The sequence below is a fragment of the Rhododendron vialii genome, chromosome 9a (assembly GCF_030253575.1).
Source record: "Rhododendron vialii isolate Sample 1 chromosome 9a, ASM3025357v1".
In the NCBI taxonomy this organism is placed as follows: Eukaryota; Viridiplantae; Streptophyta; class Magnoliopsida; order Ericales; family Ericaceae; genus Rhododendron; species Rhododendron vialii.
The window spans coordinates 30642889-30667770 of NC_080565.1; the positions used below are offsets into that span (position 1 = coordinate 30642889).

Consider the following 24882-nt stretch of genomic DNA (forward strand, 5'->3'; position numbering starts at 1 on the left):
CAAGTGGCATGCTTTCCCGTAAACCAACCAATAAGGTGACATTCCCAAGATAGTCTTGTACGCAGTACGGTAAGCCCACAAAGCATCGATCAATCGAGTTGACCAATCTTTGCAGGTAGGATTAACCGTCTTCTCCAAGATATGTTTAATCTCTCGATTCGCAAGCTCCGCTTGGCCATTTCTTTGCGGGTGGTAAGCCGTGGAGACTTTGTGAATGATGGAATACTTCCGCATGAGGGCCGCAATGGATCGGTTGCAAAAGTGGGACCCTTGGTCACTGATGATAGCCCTGGGCATGCCAAATCGCGCCAAAATGTACTCACGGAGAAATTCAATAACCACTTGGGCATCATTGGTATGAGTAGGGATAGCCTCCACCCATTTGGAGACATAGTCAACGGCTAACAAGATGTAGAGGTACCCAAAAGATGTAGGAAATGGCCCCATGAAGTCGATACCCCAACAGTCAAACACCTCAATAATCAAAATGGGGGTAAGCGGCATCTCATTACGTCGCTTCACGCACCCCAGAAGTTGACAGCGCGCACATGCCCGGCAGAAAGCAAACGTATCCTTGTGCAATTGTGGCCAATAGAAACCGCACTGTAAAATCTTAGCGGCGGTCTTTTTGAAAGAGAAATGGCTGCCACAAGCCTCCATGTGGCAAAACTGGATAACACTATGTTGCTCAGACTCGGGCACACAATGGCGAACAAGTTGGTCGGCGCAATACTTAAACAAATACGGGTCGTCAAAAGAGAACCATTTCACCTCGGCCAAAAATCGACATTGCTCCTGCAAATTCCAATGTCCAGGCATAAGACCGGTGACTAAGTAGTTCACTATATCCGCGTACCATGGAGCCGTAGTGATGGAGAACAGCTGCTCATCGGGAAAGGAGTCACCGATAGGAATGTGCGATGTATGATCTTCGAATTCTAATCGAGACAAGTGATCGGCCACCACATTCTCGACACCGTTCTTGTCCTTAATAGTGAGGTCAAACTCTTGTAGGAGTAAAATCCACCGAATCAAACACGCCTTGGCATCCTGCTTCGTAAAAAGGTACTTGAGAGCCGAATGATCGGTGTACACGGTAATCGGAGCCCCCACTAGATAAGATCGAAACTTGTCCAACGCAAAGACTATGGCAAGCAACTCCTTCTCCGTAGTCGAATAGTTCATTTGAGCCTCATTGAGCGTCTTACTTGCATAGTAGATGACGTACGGCTCTTTCCTTTTTCTTTGGCCCAAAACAGCTCCAACGACGTAATCACTGGCGTCACACATGAGCTCGAAGGGCAATTCCCAGTCCGGAGATCGCACAATAGGTGGAGAGGTGAGACTTGGCTTTAACTTGGCGAAGGCGGCCTCGCAACCCGACGTCCACTCAAAAGGCACATCTTTGGCGAGCAAATGACATAAAGGCCGGGCAATTGCACTAAAATCTTTGATAAAACGCCGATAGAAACCGGCATGCCCTAAGAAAGATCGGATATCCTTCAAACACTTTAGAGTCGGAAGATTCCCAATCAAATCGATTTTTGCCCGATCCACTTCGATGCCTTTCGAAGAAACAATATGGCCGAGTACAATGCCTTCGGTCACCATAAAGTGACATTTCTCCCAATTCAGCACTAGGTTCTTTTCCTCGCACCGGGCTAATACTAACCCCAAGTTGGTAAGACAAGCCTCAAAAGAGTCACCGAAGACAGAGAAGTCATCCATAAATACCTCCATAATTTTCTCCACCATGTCATTGAATAAACCCATAATACACCGCGAGAAGGTACCGGGGGCGTGCAAAGCCCGAGCGGCATACGACGATACGCAAAGTTCCCGAATGGGCACGTGAAAGTAGTCTTCTCTTGATCTTCCAAGGCCACCTTAATCTGATTATAACCGGAGTACCCGTCCAAAAAGCAGTAGAACTTGTGCCCGGCCACTCTCTCCAAAATTTGATCGATGAAGGGAAGGGGAAAGTGGTCCTTTCTGGTACTAGCGTTCAGCTTCCGATAATCAATGCACACCCGCCAACCAGTCTGAACACGTATTGGAATAAGCTCATCCTTGTCATTTTTCACCACAGTCACCCCAGACTTCTTAGGTACCACTTGTATCGGGCTCACCCACTTGGAATCCGCTATCAGGTAAATAATGCCAACATCCAACAATTTAAGAACTTCCGCTCGCACCACATCCTTCATAATCGGGTTTAATCGTCGTTGAGGCTGGCGAGAGGGCTTAACATCATCCTCCATGTAGATGTGATGAGAGCAAAGAGATCCATCTATTCCTTTGATATCGGCTATGGACCATCCAATAGCCTTTGAATGCTTCCTCAACTTAGAGAGTAATTGAAATTCCTGAAGTTCGGTGAGGGCGGAAGAGATTACCACCGGGTATGTTTGGCCGTCGCCAAGATAGGCGTACTTGAGGGTATCCGGTAGTGGTTCCAACTCAAGCACTGGGGGTTCCACGCTAGACGGAACTGCTCGCTTCTCAATAAGAGGTAGCTCCTCAAATTTTGGAACCCACGAGTTGATACCACACATCTCCTCCTCCTCCAACAAGGAGCACAAGTACGCGACCTCGGGGGAGGCAAGAAAATCGGCCTCGGCGGAAGTCAGTGCCAACTCCAACTCATCTTTGCAAATAAACGTAGTGACGTGGTCTTGGAACAAGTGAATCGATCATGCTTACTCCGCACACATCCTCGTCATCGCCCAATTGGCTACCGATATGGAACATGTTGACTTGCATCTTCAGGTTGCCAAAACTCATGTTAAGTCGGCCATCCCGGCAATGAATGACGGCGTCGGATGTTGCCAAAAACGGCCGGCCAAGAATGATTGGAACGGACGATTGAGCTGCCGGTACCGGGCACGTATCAAGAACCACAAAGTCAATCGGATACACGAATTGGTCAACTTGAACAAGGACATCTTCCTCCATGCCTTTGGGAATGCGAATACTCCTGTCGGCCAGCTGTAAAGTCACCCGAGTTGGCTTCATCTCTCCCAAACCCAGTTGTTCATAGACCGAGAATGGTAGGAGGTTTACACTTGCCCTCAAATCGAGAAGAGCCTTTTCACAAACTTTACCCCCAATGGTGATGGATATCATAGGACAGCCCGGATCATTATACTTGGGCGGAAGGGTTGACTGGAAGAGTGAACTTACTTGTTCGGTCAAGAACACCTTCTTCTGCACTTGGAGTTGCCGTTTGTGAGTGCACAACTCTTTCAAAAATTTGGCGTACGATGGAATCTGTTTAATAGCGTCGAGCAAAGGAAGGTTAACCGTCACTTTCTGAAGAACTTCATAGATATCACTGTTCAAATTCGGCTTGGCAGGCGACTTAAGTCGGTTAGGATATGGAGCGGGAACGATGAAAGTTTGTGGAACCTCAACTTCTTTGGCTTTTCCCTTTTCTTCTTCCGTAGGAACCGGTTTGGGAGATTCCCCATTTGGCATTGTGGGCTTCAATGGTGCCGGAAAAGGTAACAAGATTTGCGCAACCGGCGGCTCCACTTGAGCATTATCAACCATCTTCCCACTTCTCAACGATATTATGGCCTTTGCTTGCTCGGGGAAAGTCACCGAAGAGCCTTGTGCAAAATGTTGGCCTTGAGGGTTTGGTTGTGGTTGGGTAGGTAGTTTGCCTTTTTCTTGTTGCAATATACCGATAGCCGTTGTTAATTTACCCACTTGATTCTTTATGTCGTTCATTGCTTGAGTAGTTTGCTCATTGGTGGTCGTTTGCATTTGACAGAATGCATTCAGAGTATCCTCCAGAGAACGTCGTGGAGGTGGAGCTGGTTGCTGCTGAAATTGATTTTGCCCTTGGAATTGGCTCGGTGGTATGAATCCTGGCGGGCCTTGAGATTGTGCCGGAGGAAACCGTGGTTGACCCTGAAACTGGGATTGGCGCCAAGTTTGATTCTGAGGAGGAGGAGGACCTTGAGAAGTTGACGAGCCGGCCTCATTCTGGTTACTCCAACGGAAAGCCGGATTAGACCTCAACCCCGGATTATAAGTGTTGGAATATGGATCCCAACGTTGATTAAGTGCACATACTTCTTCAGGGAGTTGATTATAGTGCTGTCGAAGGGTGGGGATGGTATGACAGTTGTCGGTCAAATGACCCGTAGTCTCGCAAATGACACAAACTTCTTCCACTTGGCGAACCTCTTTCACCTCTTTCGCTTCTTTCGCTTGGACCGAATCTAGCTTCATTCTGTCCAACTTTAACGATAGCTCATCCAACCGCGTCTCAAGACCGTTCTGCTCATTCACTGAAAACTTACCGGAGCCTCCCGGTCCTTGATTTCTCATAGCTTGGTCACCTAGGTCAATGTATTGCCAAGTTTGAGCTCTTTTGGCCAAAGCATCTAAGAATTCCCAAGCGGCGTCGGGGTCCTTCCCCATGAAATCACCACTCCCCATAGTATCCAGAAGCTGCTTAGACTCCCGGTCACAACCCAAATATAAGTAATTAATCACAAGATACATGGAAAAATTGTGGTGTGGGACAGCTGCAAGTAAATCCTTGTAACGCTCCCAATACTTGTAGAAGACCTCCCCATCTTTTTGCTTGAAATTCTGAATTTGATCCATGAGGAGCTTGGTTCTGCTGACCGGAAAGAACTTTGTGGTGAACACATCTTGCACTTCCCCCTATGTCAGCAAAGAGCGGGGCTTCAAAGAATGGAACCACTGCTTAGCCTTATCTTTGAGCGAAAAGGGAAATAACTTCAGGCGAGCTTGATCTAGCTGACCCGGCCCGGTCACAAAGGTGCTAACGATAGTTTCAAATTCCTGAATGTGGGCATAGGGATCCTCCAATTCACGCCCCCGAAACTCTGGTATAACCCGATGGTATTCTGGCTTGAAAGCAAACGCATTGGCGGCAGTGCAAGTGGGAATGGCTATGGGGGAGACATGTGGACCTCTTTATGGCGCTAAATAATCACGCAAAGTGCGAGCTGTTGGTTGATCTGCCATTGGGCTTAATGGAGGTGATAGCTCGCGAGATGTAGATCGATGTAGCCGATTCGATAAAGGGCTACGATAGATATTGAGCATACAACCTGCACAGTCCAATTAAGCAGACTAGAGGGGCTATGCCGCCGCCTCGTTCACAAACAGTCTCATGGGGTTATGCCGCCACCGCGGCTATAGATGCAGTAATAAATAGTAAGCAGAAAGGCAGTTGATGCTCGACTAGCTTCGTTAAACCTCAAGTCGAATTGGTGGCTCAGTTAGAGGTATCCGCTAAGCCGAGCTCAAAGTACACAAAGGAAAAATAAACGGAGTACTTACAATGGTTTGTCGATCCTCCAAATAAGCTATAAAAGAAATCCCCGGCAACGGCGCCAAAAATGCTTCGCCTTCAAACCTCGCCTTCAAATATAAGGTTGAAAACCCCAAGCGTAGGGCTAGATCGTCGGTAGCATAATATCCCGAAGTCCGGGATCGTACCCACAGAGAATTCGAATGTAGCTTAATCGGATTGTAGGTTTTATAAGGTGGATTGTGGCGTTTAAGACGACCAACTTGGTTTTGCTTCTAACGGTGGAAAATTGCCAAGGCAAAAGACTAGGAAAACGCTTGATTAACTTAAAGGAGGCAAGTCTAGGGATCGTCTAACCCTTGACTTAAGCCGTTACCGGTTCTCAATTATAACTCAGGTGAGAGTCACGACCGCGTGCTCACGCCCGGAAGATTTAGCTGTAAAAGACTACATTTATCGGAAGATGTGATTAACCGGAATTAAATCAACCTATTTTTGCTAATGTATCTAACACGTAGGGGGCCACGAGCCCTCAATATGTCGCTTGCCAAGACCGCTTGACTAAACTTCATACCAAGGAGTTAACACGCCTCGCATAGACCAAAAAGGCTAGGTTAATGAAATTTCGAAAACCAAGATTTTAAGCCCGAAGGTTTGAGAACCAAATAACCACCTAAGTACTCGGGAAAGATTACCCCGAGACTTGGCCTATCGACTACTCACACATAGCTAAAGCATAAAAGAAAGCATAAAAACGAGACATGACTTTTAACCGATAAAAACGAAAACAAACTTGATATTATAAAAGATCTAGTCCGTAGGAACAACTTTAATAAACGAGAAATTAACAAACGAGAATTACTTACTTGAGTTCTTATGGAAATAACTTGAAAATCTTAAAAGAGCATTAATGGAGGAAAAATAAAAGCTAATAAAGACCTAGATACAAAAGGGAGAGAAGAGACCCCTATTTATACACAATGGGTTTCTCTCTCCTCAAATATCTAAAAACATACTATAAAAGGCAAGTATTCTATAAATGGAAAGCCCAAAAAGTAGCAAAATATCTGGCCGAAAGCTCTCCGTATCGATACAGATTAAGCAAAGTATCAATACCACATCGTTAAGCTGAAAAAGCCAATCTCCCGTAACAATCTCGTATCGATACAGATTATGGCCGTATCGATACGGGACTCTCTGCTTGGAAAGATAACCAACGCGTATCGATACGGTCAAAAATCCGTATCGATACGGGGAGCTTATCTCTGGTTCTCCAAGCCAGCCTCCCAGTCTTGACACCCGACGGCCGTTGGCTTGCCCGATGCTTCTCGCCTTCGTTCTTTGGTCATTTTGGCACCAGTCCCACCGGGCGATGATTCTTGAATTAACTTGGGGGTTGGTTTTGCACTCAAAATACGCCTTTTAAGGGCGTTTTGCCTGAAACACTTAACAAACTACCTTACGAGCAATATTGAATAAAAATGACAATTAAAAGCTAAAAACACTTCTAACTAACGGACTTAAGCACCTCGATCAAGCAATCTTAGGTGCGTATCACCACACCATCAATTGATGTCTACAAATCATTCCTTTGAACTCAAACAATCAACAATAAATGGCACTTGAATTCTCTTTCTTTCTTCTCATTCTTTATATGTAACCCACTCTTTTACCTCATATTCGGACACACTTTCTTTCTTTTGACTACAAGAATACTCCAGTCTCCCAACAAATTCTTCATGAAACTCTCTAACTTTTTCATGCGTGTAAACACTTTGAAATTATTTCTCCAAATCACCTTTAGTTATTAACAGAATGTAAGTGTTCCAACTTCTCACATCTTCTTATTTCTCACTCTCCACTTTATTCGCCAATGCATTTTCATATTGCTTTACCAATTGTTTCAAGATTGTCTTAGAATGAATGTAATCATCAAAATATGCATTCATACTCTCGCTTCTTTGTGTGGATGACATTCCCGCCCAAAAGCAGCCATTTGCATAAGCAGGAACTCATCGTTTCCTCTCTAGATACAACCCCTCTAACTATTTGTTACATTGAAGCTTGTATTTTTTGATGAACCCATCATAAGCATCCTTAAATTGTTTTACAATCAATGAACTCCATACAACCTTGCACATATACGAACTAATGTTTTCATAGGCATTGTACTTACTCAACTTTGTTAGCACCTTTTTCATAATATGTCATATGCACCACCGATGTCGGGTGTCGGGGAATACATTTTTTATAGCATTCTTCATGGGCGCACACTGATCAGTAATCATTACTTGCAGAGCACAACCCCACATGCATGTCCTCCAAATCTTAAATAACCATGAAAATGACTCTGTATCTTCATGAGAGATGAGTCCGCATACCAATAAAATCGACTGACCATGATAGTTCACGCCTACAAATAGAGCAAAAGGCATGTCATACTTGTTTACCTAGTACATTGTGTCAAATGTCACAACATCACCAAACTCCTTACAAACTGTCATATTCCTTGCATCAGCCCGGAATACATTCCTTAGTCAACCATTTTCATTCAAATCCATTGCAAAAAAGAAGTCAGAATTGTTGACTTTCATTCTCATGAAATAACAATGCATCGCTTCAGCATATCCTTCCACAAGTCGTAAACATCGAATTTTGTCCAACTGATTTCGCAGCCTCAATCTGAAGCGAGTCATAGGTCTTGTACATTCTGATACCAACTTTATCATTCAATTCAAGCTTTCTTTTCACATGTTCATCTAGTACCCTATTGCTCTTGAAATACATTGCCTTTCCTGGACTCTGTTCATAATTGTGCTTCAAAACAACCTGATTCAACCTCCACTTTCCATCCGGGTGTAAAACAATAGTAAAGTGAGCTGGACAATTAATTTTTGTTTGTGGCCGTGGTTTGACCGGGTTGCTTGTTCTCATTCCTGCCTTTCCAGCATGACAACATTCAAACCCTACATTCCTCACGTTTCCATTTTTTTCCTTTCTCGATAATCTTTTCGTAGCAACAAACCCTTTTCTTTCGCATATCTTACATAATATAGATAAGCGTCCTTCGACGTGTCGAATGTCATTCCCTCCTTCGGTTCTTCAACTTTATCTTCACAATTTTCTATTTTCTCCTTCCCATCCCCGGTAGTTTCTATCTCATCACAGTCTTTGCTTGAAGGACCACTCAATACCTCTTCTTCTTCTTCACTGTCTCCACTCCACACCTCTCTTTTTTCATCTATGTTTGGAGGCATTGTTGACAGAACATAATCTAACGACATCATCTATTGGGTTAAAAAAAAAAAAAAGAATTACATGCATGCCAAATCTCATTTTGTCAAAATAATCAACTTTAAGATAAAAGAAGCTAGAACAAAAGTTAATTCGAGACTCAATATATCTCAAGTGCAATACATCAATTGACTCTAGATTCGACACTTACGCCAGTTCAACATTCAAGCCAATTTGACTAGGTTTGAAATGAAACCCTAATTTTCGAAACACATGGATCCAAAAGAGAAGAGAATAGCAAAACAAGTAGCTCTACAAATGATTCTTCCATTCAAAATACCAGCTCATATCCAGGTAATGATTTTGGCGAGCTTCATACACTGTCATCAATTCAGTGCAAAACCTACTAACCCCTAATTCGAAATAAAATCCTAATTTTCAAAATAGGGGGGGGGGGGGGGGGGTGGGTTTCAGCAACTCAATTTAGGGTTTTGTTCTATAAAATGGTTAATTTAAAAAAAAAAAACGCTCAATTTAGGATTTTTTTTTCTAGCAACTCAATTAAGTGTACTAATTGAAACAATGAAGGAGCTAGAGAGAGACCTTCGTGCAGGAGTGCGCAGAAGGCGGCGACGGTAGCAGTCGCCGGAGGTGGGGAAGCGCTGGTATTGGGTTGTGGTGGTCACCCTCTTATCTTATCTCTATCGTGAAAGTGGAGGGAATGGGAAAGGAAAGATTTTAGCGCACGACTGAGTTTCAATTTTGTTTTGTTTAGAATTCCCCAAAACGACGTCGTTTTGGGAGGTAGTGAAACTAGATAGTGTATGTAGACTAAAATTTGGGGGGGGCGGGGGGGAAAATCTCGTCTAAATTCAAATTCGGGCCGGTAGTTTTTTTTCCCCAGTAATTATACCGACACAGATTTTTCAAAATAGACAGCCCGCACAGATGATATTTGGACACAATTTGGATTTCACAAAGATGATCGAAACAGCTCATTTTGTTCAAAACATCCAACGGCTCACGTTTTTAAATGGGACTCACGGGTAAGATGGAGGTTAGGTCGGGTAATTTTATCTTGCGGATCACGGGTCTCTCACAAACGGGGCTCTTCCCTTTCAGCTTCCATTTCCCAAAGGGAAAAGCAATTTTCGGAAATCCTTGAATCAGTTTTATACGTACTCCTATAATTCAATATTCACCCACGCCCGTACCCCAACCCCATCGTCTTCTCCGTCCGCCATCGCCGCCGATTATCACCACTTCGTGTCGTCGTCGATCTCCATCTGCTGAGTTCCCGGCCGTAAGTCTCTCTCTCTCTCTCTCTCTCTCTCTCTCTCTCTCTCTCTACGTTAGCAATTACTGTTGTATAAATGGGATTCGTTTCTTTTTGTAGATAATCAGTTGGTTGTTTTGAACTAAGAAGAAGTAGGGTTTGCTCTAGACCTTTTTCTTAATCTGATTGTGCTTCCCTAACAGTATTTGTTGAGATTTTGGTTCATCGTAGATTGTGTATCTCTGTTTTTCAGTTTGAGATGAAACTGTTGTATAAATGGGATTTAGTTCTCTAGATGTATTGTTAGTTGGTTGTTTTGAATTGGATGGCTTGTGAATTTGGATAATCAATAACGTAGCTTCCATTTCACGCTGAAACACAAGGGAGAGAGAAGACGAAGGAGAAGAACGAAACAGATCTGGACGATTACCAGAAACGAACAACCAAGGTCTCTCTCTCGTTCCGTACAAGAACCAGAAACCCTAACCCTTGTTTTCGAACACAGGAGAACAAGAATGAAATCAACAGATGACAAGGGGCTGGACAAGAAGGTATCTTTCTCTCTCTGTGGCTCGTTCTCTTACTCCCCATGTCGAATAGGGCTTTTTCCATGTCGATTAGGGATTTTTTTTCTGTTACTCGAAATCTATGACTTAGGGTTCGAATCTCTCGTTCCATATCGACATGGGGTAATCTGTAATTCGTGCAACTCTTTAACACTTGGTTGATGCATTTTTTTCTTGAACACATGGTCGATTAGGGTTTTTTTTTTTTTTCCTGTAAGTCGAATTATTAGGGTTCGAATCTGTTTTTTTTTTTTTTTGGTTGAACACATGGTCAATCAGGAGTACTGGTGGTAGTTCTATTAGGGCTTTTTGATGATGTTAAATGAACTTTTTTTTTTTGCTTGGCATGTGAAATGGTGAACTCGTGTAATGGATAACTTTAATCATTAATGGAATTTTATTTTTATATTCAACATATCATATCCTGTTTTTTGGAAAAATCACATATCTACGTATCCGTATCCGTGCTTCTTAGGATAGGAATGGTGCAACTGACAGTGGTAAGACTTGAACCTGAACATCATATGCCTAGTAAGGGATTGCCTCATCCATAAGCCCAATCCCTCTCCTCAATATTGAGGAGAATAAATTTCATTTGTTGGTCCAGTTGACCTTAGTTAGATGTTTGCTTGCTGGACTTTGTTCAGCTTTAAAAGCGTATTGATGTAGTTGTTTACCCTATAAATTGTGCACGAAAAGCACATATAAAGATAATACTTCAAGAAAATCGCAAAATGGCACAGTTGTTTATTGTGCAGACTTGATATGTGTTAATAGAAGACACTAATATCCTAGTTAATCATGTTTGTACCTAAATAAAGCTCTAGGCACTCGGTACAACCCTCTCATAGGTTGTTTATCTCTGAAAATAAGTAATTTCGAAGATTGTATCTATAGAACCACAGTCCCATTGTACCACAATTTAGGCATGTGCGTGTTGTTATTTGTGTTTCATTTCTGTTCCCTCCGTTGCTCATATTGGAGCAATCTGCATCCCAGGTGACATATGAGTATAGGACCTGATACTTGCAATTAGCACAATCATTTCGCATGTGAATGGATAATTTCGAAGTAGGCAAGCCTTACGTAAGAGAAGATTTCTCCACTTTGATTTTATGTTTAATAATATAACCTCATAACCCTTTTCGATACAATCTGCTACTTACAAAATGAGAGACAATTGTGTCCATGTTTATGGTTGCAATTTTTTTCTTTGATACTTTGATTTATATTTTGGATCTTGTGCCAAAATAGCATCAAGGAAGAATAACTTTCAAGTTCAAACAAATAGTCATTTTGTTAAAAATTTGTAGTTTGCCTCTTATTTTTGCAAGTAAAAAAGAGAAACCAGTTGGTTTTACTACAGTAAACATTCTTAATCTCTCACAGCTTGATAGGTCAAAAGATGCTGATGGGCCAAGGGAGAGAGTATGAGGGGAGGGGGCGGGGGCGGGAAATGGTGCTTTACACTTCAACTTAGTTGCAGTTGCTTCAATTTACTGAACTTCACGTCACCTATTGGTTCATTTTCATCATTTTGTCCTTCAAATCCAACTATTGCCTCCATAATTCCTTAGTGGAATACTTCTAGTCGTTCCAGGTGGACAAGTCCTCTTGCGGTGCATGGGGAGAAGAGATACTTAAACTTACACTTTACAACAGCTAACATAGTTAATTTATTGAACGACCGTGAGACTTTGAACAAATGATTTTGGCTCACCAATAAGATATGTCATGTCATCATGACATGATCTAACTAAGAGGTTTTTCAAGTCAATAAATCTATTTCCAACCCCTCTGTCATATCGTATTAGCTTTGTCCACGAAAGGAATGAACTCATTTCTTAAAGAAGATCATTCATATTTCAAAACCATGTTCCTAAAAAATATTCATATACGAAAATATTCATATACGAAATTTAAGTTGCGAGCTAAAGTGGTCATTGACTAAAGGTCAATTAACCACTTTACATATCCATGTACACCATATGTCATGCTATTACCCAATAAGTGACTAAAGTTTGAGAATCTAAAGGAATTTAGGATCTTCTCAATGGGCAGTCAAACTCAATTATTTGTATATGAATATTTTCGAGGAACAAGGTTTTGAAATATGAATGGTCTTCTTTAAGAAATGAGTTCATTCCTTTCGTGGAACAAAGCTAATATGCTACACCTCGATGGCAGTAAGGGTTTGAAGAAGATGTTTCATGACAGAGGTTGGAAATATAGATTTATTGACTTAAAAAACCTCTTAGTTAGATCATGCCACGATAACCTGGAATATCTTATTGGTGAGCTAAAATCATTTGTGCAAAGTCTTATAGTTTCAATAATTAAATGTGTAAGCTTTTGTAAAGTGTAAGTTTAAGTATCTTTTTCTCATCATGCACTGCAAGAGGGCTTGTCCACCTAGAACGACTAAACGTACTACACTGTGAAACCATGGATACAATAGTTGGATTTGAATGACAAAATGATAAAAAAAAATGAACTCAGAGGTGAAGTTCATTAAACTGAAGTACTTGCAATTGACAAATCTACCAAACGTCAGAAGCTTCTATGCCAAAAAGGAGGAGACGCGAACAACCATGGGAAGTTCTTCTGCCCGTGCCAAGCCACTTTTCGGTGAAAAGGTAAGCTTTATCGTTGTCTGTTTTTTTAATTTACTTGGGTATTTAAATTGAGGAATGAGTTGAATATTCGGCTGTATTGCCACATTGGCTGTAAGCTAATCCCACAAAAACTAGTTTGTGCATACCCATCTTTGTTCAAAGATAGTTAGTTGCCTTGTAATTGCGGGCATGTGATGTGACTTGTATTGGCTGTATGCTGATCATGTCAGATTGCACTTTGTCTGAGTATGCATGAAAAAATGTAGTTGACTGATAGTCATTGCCTATTTAATTTGTTCTCAAAGGAATGGTCAGCAGTTATTAGTTAAGATAACATACTACAAATTGAATATACGAAATTAAGTGATATGATGATTGAATCCATCTGTTTTTTATTATAAATAAGATAGGCATATGGGCCTAAAAATTAAGAAGTCTTGATTGCTGAAAATGGTTAGGTGGTTGGAGAAGTTGAATAATAGACAATGCCGTAATTGTGCATCGGAGAAGCCAAGTTCTTGTTACTTATTTATGAGAAACACTACAATACATATGACCTTTTATAGCATAATTTTATAGCGTTCTTTTACTTATGCTATCATAGAGAAGCAAGTATAACATTCTGTAGTGAGAAAGGAAGAAAACCCCTTGAGCCCAAATACAATAGCGTTTCATTAAAAGCCTTCAACAGCGTTCCGCCAAAATTATAGGCGGCAAGATTAGTGCCCAAAATCGCACACCCCTTGTGAAAATTTCAATCGACATCTCTGTGGCGTCAAAACTCCCAATCGTTTCGTGCAAACTGGTGGAAGATTTCTCAAATTGGGCAAATTGGTGTTGGCTGATAATGGATCGATGTGGTATTCTAGGGTTAATCTTGAGTAGTTGGTAATCCCACCCAATCTTTTCTATTTCGTTTTCCCGACTTTGCTAGGGTTCTCCTACTACAGGTTTTCATTCAACAAATCAAGTGGGTTCTTCTCCTCATCGACAGATTTTGCCCGAACAAGTAGTGAGTCTAGTGACATTCAGAAGTACGCCTTCCTTTGCTGCTTTCATCTTCGTGTTCAAGTAAGAGAAAACAAATAACTCTTGATTTTGATTCTAGGATTTTATGATTCATGGGCCCAGAAATAGTTTAGAACTAATTTATAGTTTCAGTTGTGTATGTATGTATATCTTGCCCCATTAGTTTTAGGGCAAATCTTAATTGTTTGATCTAGTTTCTTCATCTTACATCCGTGCTATAAAAAATCAGTTGATTATTAATGTTCATTCATCCTTCATCAATGTATAAAACATCAGTTGGTTTATATCTTAATGATTTCTTGTTCTAGGGTTTTGATTTGTGTGGTGGAATTGATGTTTACGATTCATGGGTTCAGACGCATTCGTCGGGATTACTTTGGTTTATATATTCGTAGAGATTCCATATTTCCCTAGTCTGCTAGGAGTCTTCTACCAGTTTCCATCCAAGGAATTCTTGATTGGATTGTGGGGTTAATATGTAAGAGGGTTAGGGGACAAAGTATCTTGTCCTCTCCCATAGGAATCAAGTGGGCTTTTCTCTTTCATCGAAGTATTCCACTGGGAGAGTTTTCATTTGTGTGGTGGAATTTGGGGTTTATGATTTTAACTTTTAAGGCTAATTAATTTGATGTTGGAATTTTGATTTCGAACCAGTCAGATTCGAACGGACGGATAGAACTTACAATCGCCAATGTGGTGTCGAGAACGAAGTTCATTGAAGTTTTGTGTTTGCAAGGCTAAGTTGAAAAATTAGATTTGTCACTTTGTGGGTGACTCGTATAGGAAGGTTCTTTTTCTCTTGTTTATGTGAAGGCTTGATACTCTAACCTTGAGGGACCAAGGAATCATCTAATGAGCATAAGGGAATTTCTGTTTGATGGTCTCTTGTTTTGTGTGAATTATGTGTTGTTTGATGGCCACTCGTGTAAAATTAACAGATGCTTGAAATGGTTAGTGAACTTAATAATAATATCCCTTTTATCTTTCCGCCAAAAAACAGAAGAAGAAGAGAAAAGTGTGTGGGACCACATCGTTGTCACCAATTGAAACATGAAAACCTTCCCTTTTTCAGCAGGGCTTTTGCATTTCACCTCAAATGAGTTTATGAGAGTCCGACCAGGCGACAACAACGCTCGATTGAGGAAGACGAGTGGTTAAGCGTCATAAAGTATTTGATTTAAACAATTAAACTCAGAATCTTTGTATGGATTTTGATTTCTTTGCTATGATACACCTAATACATGTCATTTTATTTACAACTAGAGGTAATAGAGACCTTTTCTTTTGTATGTTATAGTTTAGAAAGATTACAACTCCAGGTTACTGTAGTTCCTTACCCAGGTTTATTCAAGGCCACCACCTGATATTTTTTTATCATGACGTGCTTGTATGTGCTGAATGATTATTTGCATCTATGCTTATATATACATGAGATGAGTAATAGACTTTTATCTCAGTCTATAGTCCTTGTTTGGTCTTGACAACATGGTTAATTGAATGACTTTTTTGGTTGAAAATTTGTTGCTTGAATTTTAAAATAAGTAGCAGAGACTATAAATTAAGTGCAGGAATTTGATGGTAAATGCTAAAAATGGTTTTGTTGCTTGAAATATAGGTGAACTGCTGGAATATGATATTCTAGTTGCTGGAACAGGGAAATTAGTTGCTGAATTTGGTGCAGGGAAGTTGGAACAGTTATTTTGGGGAGCCTAAAGGTATTTACTTGTTAAAAGGTTAGAAAGATATATTCTAGGTTGGATTTATAGAGCATGATATGAGTATGCCATGTGCAGGATGATGGTGAAAGCTTTCTTAACTCCACTACCATATTGTGATGAACCCAATATTCTCGTGAATGGCATTGTGGAGCTAAATAACATGCTGTCTTTTGCAGGGCATTACAATTTGACAGTTCAACTGTTGGCTTTTGCAGGGCACATTAATTCTGTCCTCTCTTTTTTGGGCTATGTCAATCTTTGTTTATTTATTCTACTATATATGGGTCAAACAATTGTAAGGCCATGGCTTCTTGTTTATTCTACTACATATTGCGATAGTCACCTTAATCATTTAGTTTGGTTGTTGGTGATACAATTTTTAGAAGGAATTATTCATCTTCAACTAATCGTTTTTTTTTTTTGGTTGAGAGGAACTAATCTGATAGAAGATGCTCTTCTAAAGCCCTTGGTCCCGAGAGGTGTGGACATGTAAGAGGTGTGGGAAAAGGAGTCGCACAAATAAGATTAGGTAAGTGAAGAAACTGTTCAGTTCAAGTCTCAAATGGCACATGTGCTTAATGTAATCAACGAGTTAAATAAAAACCAAGTAGTTTATTGTTTTCTAGATTGAATGTTATTGTGGACTACTTCGAATAATGACGTTTTACCTTCCTTTTTTTTGGAACTATCTAGAGTCACAATCACAATCAAGCAACTAATGAATGACTAGCTTCTACACCCACTGATCCTCCCTTGGTATGAAAGTTAATTGTTTTTTGAGCTTTCGAAAAGATTGCATAATTTCAGATTTTTGCATCTGAAATGTTAAATGTGACAAATCCTGCTTTTACTTTTCCAATTATTTGGAGATTGTAGTCTATGATTGTTGGAACTGGAAGTTCACTCATTGAATTCATTTAGCATTGAGATGCTACTATTGAAATGTGGTGAAACCGTGAATTAGGGAGTTGGAACTATGAAATTTGATGTTATTGTTGTAAATTAATTTGGTTTGCTTAAAAAGTGGACCAAACTGATGGGGGATATTATAGGTTGCACATCTGTATCTATATCATGTAGGATACTCTTGTTGTGGGGGGCTGCAAATTTCTGTTTTTCCAGTTTGAATATGTTGTTTTCAGGAGGTGCTTGTTTGTTGATGTTGTCTTTTGTTGTATTTAGGAAGCATTTCCTAGAGTGTTAGTTTGTTGACCTTTACATAATGGAAACGAACATATTTTTGTTTACTCTATCTATGAAGTTGATTGGTTTAAAATTCTAATTATTCACTCAAATTGAAATGTGTTCTTCTTGTGCATGTAGCGTGATTTTTGTGCTTGCTGAAGATATGATGATGCGCTAGTGCTAGTTGGATATAGTTGAAGCCTGCTCTTTGATATGTATTCCTTTCTTTTTGCTAAATAGGCTTGTTTGGGATATAGATGTTTAGGGTGGGAGGGGAGTCTATTGTACTCGATGTTGGATAAATATAAGGGAAAATGATGGCTCAGAACGTGTTTTGATAATTAATTCCCGTCAATGACATGCTAAGAACATTTGTTAATGCTGAAAATGTCATTGGCGGGTATTGATTATCAAAACACGTCTTTGGCCGTCATTTTCCCTAAATATAAGTCGCCTTTTGGGTAGGTATGGAATATTATGAATATATTGCTAATGAATGGGTATTAAGTGGATTATTCAATTCATTTTTTAGTTTTTTATGAGCTTGGTTGGAATGATATTAAAGATATTGAAACAGATTAGGACAGATCGTAGTAATATTAACCAAACCCAACATGCAAAAAATGCTATAGAAAGTCTTACAACAGCGGGCAGTGAGAGCTATAAAAAGTTTACAACAGCAGGCAATGAACGCTATAGAAACTATGCAACAGTGTCGAAGAATGCTGTGTATTTTATACTACAGCGTTTTTCGCATGTTGTGAAAAGCATTTTTTGTTGTAATGAAAGACACTTTTTCCATTTTAAAATATTTGGTCAGCATATTCGTCATTTCACTGGACCCCATCGAAGGCATTTTCAATTTTTCTCTTTGGTCAGTGATAATGTGATGGATATTTTTTTGGGCAAATTATAGTTACCCCCCTCTAACTAACCCTCGCGTACACTTACCCCTCTCTAACTTTTTTTTTGGCACTTAACTCTTTCAAACTAATTGAAATTTAAACGGTCATAACTTCTTCCTCCAAAATCGAAAATATGCAAATTATATATCGATTTCGAGGTCTTGAAGTCAGCTTTCTAATGACACCAAAATCATATCACAATTCAAAGCACACAGAAAGTTATGATCAAAACGATCTTTTTGTCTACCAGCTCTTACTTTTTTGATCATAACTTTCTGTGTGCTTTGAATTGTGATATGATTTTGGTGTCATTAGAAAGCTGACTTCAAGACCTCGAAATCGATACATAATTTGCATATTTTCTATTTTGGACGAAAAAGTTATGACCGTTCGAAGTTATGACAGTTTGAATTTCAATTAGTTTGAGGGGGTTAAGTGCCAAAAAAAAAAGTTAGAGGAGGGTAAGTGTACGCGAGGGTTAGTTAGAGGAGGTAACTATAATTTCCCCTTTTTTTTTTTAAGTGACACGATATTTTAAGTCAACTGATTATTGTACACTCGTTTGATTACTGTACTTTAATCAGACGAGGAAAAAATGTCGTGGAGAAGATTATGGAAACCGTAAACTTTTCACTCTTCGTCTTTCATTAATTATTTCACGCAAAAGGGTGCGTGACCCACTTTTGCCTTCGATTAAGTATTGGTTCCGGAAGTAGGAAAAATTTGGAAGGGAGAGTGGAGAAGAGCAAATGGGAGAAGAATAGATGGCTGGAGAAGAACGAGATGAGAGAGAAAGTGTGTTTATAGTGAGAGAGAGAGAGAGAGAGAGAGAGATAGAGATGCAAGAAAAGTAAGAATTACAAGGGACACAGGAGTAGTTGTAAGACTAGGTTAGGATGCGTGGCATTAAAATTAAGAGTGGTGGCATTGCAACCAACCTTTTACTTTTTATATAGAAAGGTAATAGGAATTTAAGCAAGGTTAATTAATCTGTCTTCGGCGTTGTCACGTAATACTCTTACGGGGTGTTTGGATGGAAGATTTGTTTTGGGTAGATATAGAATGGGGGTGGATTTGAAGGTGGATATATAATGAGAGGTTATATGTTAAGGATGGTAGTCCCACCTCTTAAGAATGGTGAATTTGTAATGGGGTGTTTGGATGATTTTTTAAGAAGGGAGATTTGGAAGGTGGATATGATGGGATAAGGTATTATATGACTTATTTGCCCCCACTTTAGTATTTTAATGGACAAATTAGGTTTTTTTCATTATAATTACAGCAAATACATATATACAATTAATTATTGCATAAATTTGAATCAAATTATCTTTAAAATGTTTTAACCTTTTTTTTTTATTTATTATTTTAAAAAGTCAATCCCAAGTGATTGGGACTTAAGACTCAGTTTGGTTTGGTTTGGTTTGGTTTGATTTATTATTTTAAAAAATGCAAATTATTTATTTTCAATTTAGTAATTAAAAAGTACATTTTGTAATTACAGTAAATACATATTTAGAACTAATTATTGCATAAATTTAAATGTAATTATATTTAAAATGTCTTAACCTTATTTGATTTATTTTTTTAAGAAATCCAAATTATATATTTTCAATTTAGTAATTAAAAAAGTACATTTTTTGGTAGTTGAAAAAGAAAAGTAGGTGCACCAAATTTTGTTTGGTAAAAACGTGTTTACCAAAATTGTTTGGTAAAGTGGTTTATAAATACCACTATCTATCTCATATCATTGCGCGCACACACAATTGCAAATGGAGTGAACAACCATACTTCAGCCCGTGTAAGGAGGAAGACGAGGGAGAGTTATAACCGTCGGTCCGGTGGTGGAGTCACCAGAGTTGTTCGGCGACCTCCTCTCTCTCTCTCTCTCTCTCTCTCTCTCTCCATTGGTCTGGGTTTCAGAACACGATGAAAGAAGAAAGGGGATGATAAAAGATAAAAAGAAGAAATGGGATGAGAAAAGATAAATCAAATGGGGATTTGGAGGGGTAAAATCGTCTCAAAACCCCCTGATTTGCCAACACTGGGGTCCAAGCTTCCCTTCCCACAAATCCACCTCCAGGCAGAGATGAAACTTCCACTACAATGTTTATCTAAATATCTCCCCCTTCCAAAAATCTAAACCAAACACCGGATTTGAAGGAGAATCGGAGTACAAATCAGGACGCCTCACATATCCCCCTTCATCTCCTCCCTCCAAAGAAGCTCTTAACATAAATTTTTATCACAAAATTTGTAGGCGCACGTGTATAGACTTCATATAAACATGTTTGTAGATAAGAGTGTTGGAGTGCCCAAGGCCAATGAATATAATTATACTCACGTTAAAAAAAAAAAAAAAAATTTGAATCCATCGCATTGGTTGATCAGAATTTAGAGGCCCAATAAATTCATATTTGATTCCCAGATCTAAATTGCCACTGTCGAAATACGATGGGGAGAATGAGAGATCCTTTTCCCAAGGAGAGAGTTTGAATTGAACCAACTCATTGCCATCGAAAGGAGAGAGTTTGAATTGAACCAACTCATTGCCATCGAAGTAGTTGACGAGGAGGAGGAGAAGGGGAAGGGGAAGGAGGAGGCGAGGCAGGAACCACCTGGGGTAAGGAGAAGGAAAGAAATGGGGAGCCGCGATCGATTTGAGATCTCTATAAGGTTTTTAGAGAAAGAAGCTCTATCTACTGAATTTGGAGAGAAAGAAACAAGAGAATCTTCCAGGGCAGTGGTGTTTCTACTTCGATCAGTTTTGGGTTAGGCTGATTATTGAGAAAGTCCGTGCTTGTTTATGCTCGTGGAGAGGCTTGAGGCTATGTGATGGTACGAGGTTGTTAGCTCAGTCTTGGAGTTTTAGCTCTCGCATATTTTCTCTGTGAATCTTTTTTTTGTTGGGTTTTATTTTCTGGTTTTCCTAGGTAGTTAGGAATGTGTTAGTTCTACCTGGTTCCCGTTGTACGTTGGGATTTTCCTTTGTTTTTGGTTGATTTGCTTTATAAAATGGTATAATTACCCAAAAAAAGCTCTTGATCGAACTCTTTTTTTTTTTTTTTCTGATATATCGTCACTCATCTCGATCGAACTCTTAATTACTCTCTTTCTCACACCACACTTTATAGGGTTCAGTTGTTCACATGTAACGTACGCTAACATACCATTTCTCAAATCTTACATCTCTCATATAAACATAAGTACGTACCAGTACTGCACGCAGAGCAAATCATCAACGCCCATATTACAACTTAGAAGTCTAGTACAATGGCATAAGCCTTAGGAGAAACATATATGGTACATAAACCAGACAAACAAAGGAAAATAACATCATACGACGTACCAGGAATTAAGTATATGGGGAATACTCATATGAAATCCATGTCAAAGGGTTTTAGCCATAGTACCCCACTCTAGATCTCTCACCCAAAAAGCCTTTACTAGTAGTAAGAAGAGGCCGAGCGTGCATCCACGTCAAGCAAACTCTTAATTTCCTTTGGTAGAGTGATGAGACGGACCAAATCAGTCTCCCCGCGATCCCTTCCTAGCTCGGCCAGTGCATCCGCAACTTTGTTTCCTTTTCTACTGGTGTGGTTCAGCGAGCATCCCGTAATCTCCAACATCCCCTTGCATTCCTCTATTATATCATTGATAGCTGACATCTTACGGGTCTTGGTCGTGAGGTGATTAATAGCCTGTTCCGAATCCGATTTAATCTCGATCTTGACCTCGCGGAACTTTTCCTCCTGGATGATTTTCAACCCATTGTATATGCCCCATATCTCCGCCTGCTCGGAATTCGAGCAATCCCTCAATATTCTACCGTAAAAACCCATGATCCAGCGGCCGCTTCCATCACGGATGACCCCACCAAAACCCGCCCGGGATGGATCACCACTCAAGCTAGCATCAGTGTTCATCTTTAGCTTTCCTCCAGTAGCATCCATCATTTTTTGTATTGCATTCCTGGTATTAAGAAGAGGCCGAGCGTGCATCCGCGGCAAGCTGATGAGACGGACCAAATCAGTCACCTGATCCCTTCCTAGCTCGGCCAATGATTCCGCAATTCCTTTTCTATCGGTGTAGTTCAGCTTGCATCCCGTACTCAGCAACATCCCCCTGCATTCCTCTACAATATCATCGATACGTGACTTCCTACGAGTCTTGTCCCTGAGTTGAATAACAGCAGGTTCCGAAACCGATTCGATCTCGACCTCGCGGAACTTTTCCTCCTGGATGATTTTCAACCCATTGTTTATGCCCCATATCACCGCCTGCTCGGGCGTACAATCCCTCATCGATATTCTACCGTAAAAACCCATAATCCAACGGCCTCCTTCATCACGGATGACCCCACCAAAACCCGCCTGGGATTGATCATCACTCAAGCTAGCACCAATGTTCATCTTTAGCTTCTCTCTCTCATTAGTCTTTTCATCCAGGAAGTAACCCTCGAATTTTTTCATGGGGTAGCTGCTGGAACTTTCAGTGAAGCCGCCTCCAGCGCCGCTGGAACTTCCAGCAGCTACCATCAATTTCCCTTTGTCATTGGTCTTCTCATCTTCTGATGCTGAGGATGATAAAAGCTTGGTTACGGCCCACCCCGCAGCCGCCACTGTCGCCACGGCCGTCGCTACCCCCACCGCAGTCGCCACCGCAGTCTCCGTGTTTTCCCTCTGTCTCTGAGCCGAATCCTCCTCACTACTTCCGGCGGCGTTCGACTCGTTACTCTCAGTATTTCCCATTATGTGCTCTGCTAGATATCTATTCGGATGTTTGTTATAGATGGGTGAGAAATGAGAAGGGAGGAGTTTGTTTTATATAGAAAAAAAAAAGACTGAGAAACTCCGTTAGGGCAGTTTAACCGCTCAGTGGTGTTTTCGCTTATTAATCTAAAATAATTATTTTTGTCTTTGCTACTTTTGCACTTAGGTTGGAGGACTTAATAGGCTGCAATGCAATAGTTGAAAGACGAAGTAAACGAGTTTGATAATTTGAGGACTAAGTAGAAACGAGTTTGATAATTTGAGGTCTAAGTAGAAAAATGGTGTATAGTTTGAGGGGGAAAAAAAAATCTCTTTGCTGTCATTGTCCATAGTTTTGAAGTTCTTTTTTATTATTATAATAGGTCAGTAATTTTCGAAGAATTAACTCAGAACTAGAAAAGATGAAAAATATTTAAATAAAGACAAAAAAAAAATTATTTTTGAATTATTAAGTCAAAACACCTCTTATTGTTCCTTCATTCCATGATTTCAGAAAAGATATGAAAGGCAGAAATAAGTGCAACAAGAACAAATCTTTAGTTGATGATAAAACCTGATGCATGCATGGATTGAGGAATTCGTGGGTGCAAATAGGATACGGTTGACGTGGTATATTTTTCGCACATTTGAGTCGTCAAAAAATATAACCAATGGTTGATATTGAAATTCACTTTTCCTTTTTCTTTCTCTTTTTTCAACCAAGAAAGAATTTATCGGATGCATGAAAGCAAAAGCAGCAGCATCAACTATAAAAACTCCAATCAAGCAAAATCAAAAGCTAAAGCAGCAGCACCAACTATGAAAACTCGAAGCAAGCAAAAGCAAAAGCAACAGCACCAACTAAGAAAACCCCAAGCCTACCCATTCAAAAGGTTGTGGGATCACTTGCTACTATAATTGTTAGTACTATTATTCTACAAATGTAGCATCCCCTGAGAAAAAAATCCTAAAGGCCTACCTATTCAGAAGGTTGTGGGGTCACTTGCTATTATAATTGCTAGTACAATTATTCTGTAAAAGTAGCATCCCCTGAGAAAAAATCCTAAGGGCCTATCTATTCAGAAGGTTGTGGGGTCACTTGCTACTATAATTGCTAGTACTATTATTCTGTAAAAGTAGCACTCCCTAAGGAAAAAAAACCCTAAGGGAATTGATTTTTTCACCCTTATTTTATCTAAGTGCATTTATTTTTTTGTTTGTGTGCATACGAAGTTATTAAATTACCATTTTATGTGTGAAGAAAGAATATATCTATAAAGGATAACTTTGTAATTTTTACATCGATAAATACAAAAAATAGAGTACACTTAGACGAAGTCACGAAAGAAAGTGCTAAAATCAACCTTGGTAATGGATGACCTCTCACATATCTGATGTCATGAAGGAGCCTTAAAGGATAAGCTAAACAAAGTCAGCAATTCCTAATCAATGCAGCACCTATGGACCTTGGCCTTTGAAGTTTTATGTATTTTACAAATCAGTCCCCAACCCCTTCTCTACAAACAATGACCTCAACTTCTAGTTTCATTCAATCAAAAAGAGAAGGAGACTATTGCAAAGAGTGAGGAAAGAAAGATTGCAAGAAATACTCTATATTTCTTGATAGTTCCTGAAGTGATTATCTTTTTTCTATACCTGGTGTCTTGCATTTGATTCAACTTTACAATAAGTGCTACAGTATTATTATTGTGTAAATTTTCATTAGCCATAATTTGACCCCATTAAAAATACAACCCATGCAGTCATGATAATTAATAGTCCATCTGTTTCACAAAGTTAGCCCACTATATACATAATTTAATTTTTTTTAAAATACACTATAATATTAAAAATCTCAATTAGTTTGTATATTGTTGATTCTTTTTTGATTGGCATTGGGTTCTTTTCTTTTCTTTATTGATTGGCTTTGGGTTCTTTTCGTGATTTCTAGAACAGTAAAAGAAACGCTACAAACTCATGAATGATGAATCTTTGAAAAATTATCGTACGTGTAGTTCTCATAGCCAGATGATAAGATTGTTAAACATATTCTTGGGGAAGGGGCGGCGATTTGAGATCTCTATAGGATTTCTAGAGAGAGAGAGAAGCTCTCAACACTCTCTTTCTCATACCACAGTACTTCATAGGGTCATATAAAACTAGTTAACATAAAATATCTCAAATTTAAAGGGGCTTGTAAGTCTATCTGTATGGAGAATATCGTAAGAAGAGGCCCATCGTATTAACATAACCATGCAGAGCAAAACATTAGGAAGATTGGTATAAACCTCTAAGGAAAAACATAGC

The 24882-nt window shown here is 39.6% G+C and overlaps 1 protein-coding gene and 1 long non-coding RNA gene across 7 annotated transcripts; one reads left to right on the forward strand and one right to left on the reverse strand.

Moving 5' to 3' along the window:
* The first annotated feature begins 9661 nt into the window (after positions 1-9661).
* On the forward strand, positions 9662-16419 carry LOC131301034 (uncharacterized). Of its 6 annotated transcripts, none has more exons than XR_009191143.1 (4): positions 9662-9833; positions 10190-10357; positions 11762-13008; positions 15632-16419. It is a non-coding gene; the product is annotated as an uncharacterized LOC131301034 (long non-coding RNA). The 6 variants fall into 6 exon arrangements; XR_009191144.1 differs by having other exon boundaries at positions 11770-13008; XR_009191145.1 differs by having other exon boundaries at positions 10194-10357.
* Positions 16420-20995: 4576 nt separating this feature from the next.
* On the reverse strand, positions 20996-22625 carry LOC131301035 (uncharacterized). Its single transcript, XM_058327129.1, has 2 exons — positions 22347-22625; positions 20996-22247 (listed from the first exon to the last, which is right to left on the reverse strand). Exons 1-2 carry the CDS (start codon positions 22573-22575, stop codon positions 21271-21273), a joined length of 1206 nt encoding a protein of 401 aa, XP_058183112.1. The 5' UTR covers positions 22576-22625; the 3' UTR covers positions 20996-21270.
* Positions 22626-24882: the final 2257 nt, after the last annotated feature.

Bases quoted from the DNA above. Each gene is read 5' to 3' on its own strand.
- LOC131301035 (XM_058327129.1), bottom strand. From the start codon at position 22,575: ATGGGAAATACTGAGAGTAACGAGTCGAACGCCGCCGGAAGTAGTGAG. The intron at 22,248-22,346 runs GTTCCAGCGGCG...CTAATGAGAGAG, and splicing joins ATTGATGGTAGCTGCTGGAA to AGAAGCTAAAGATGAACATT.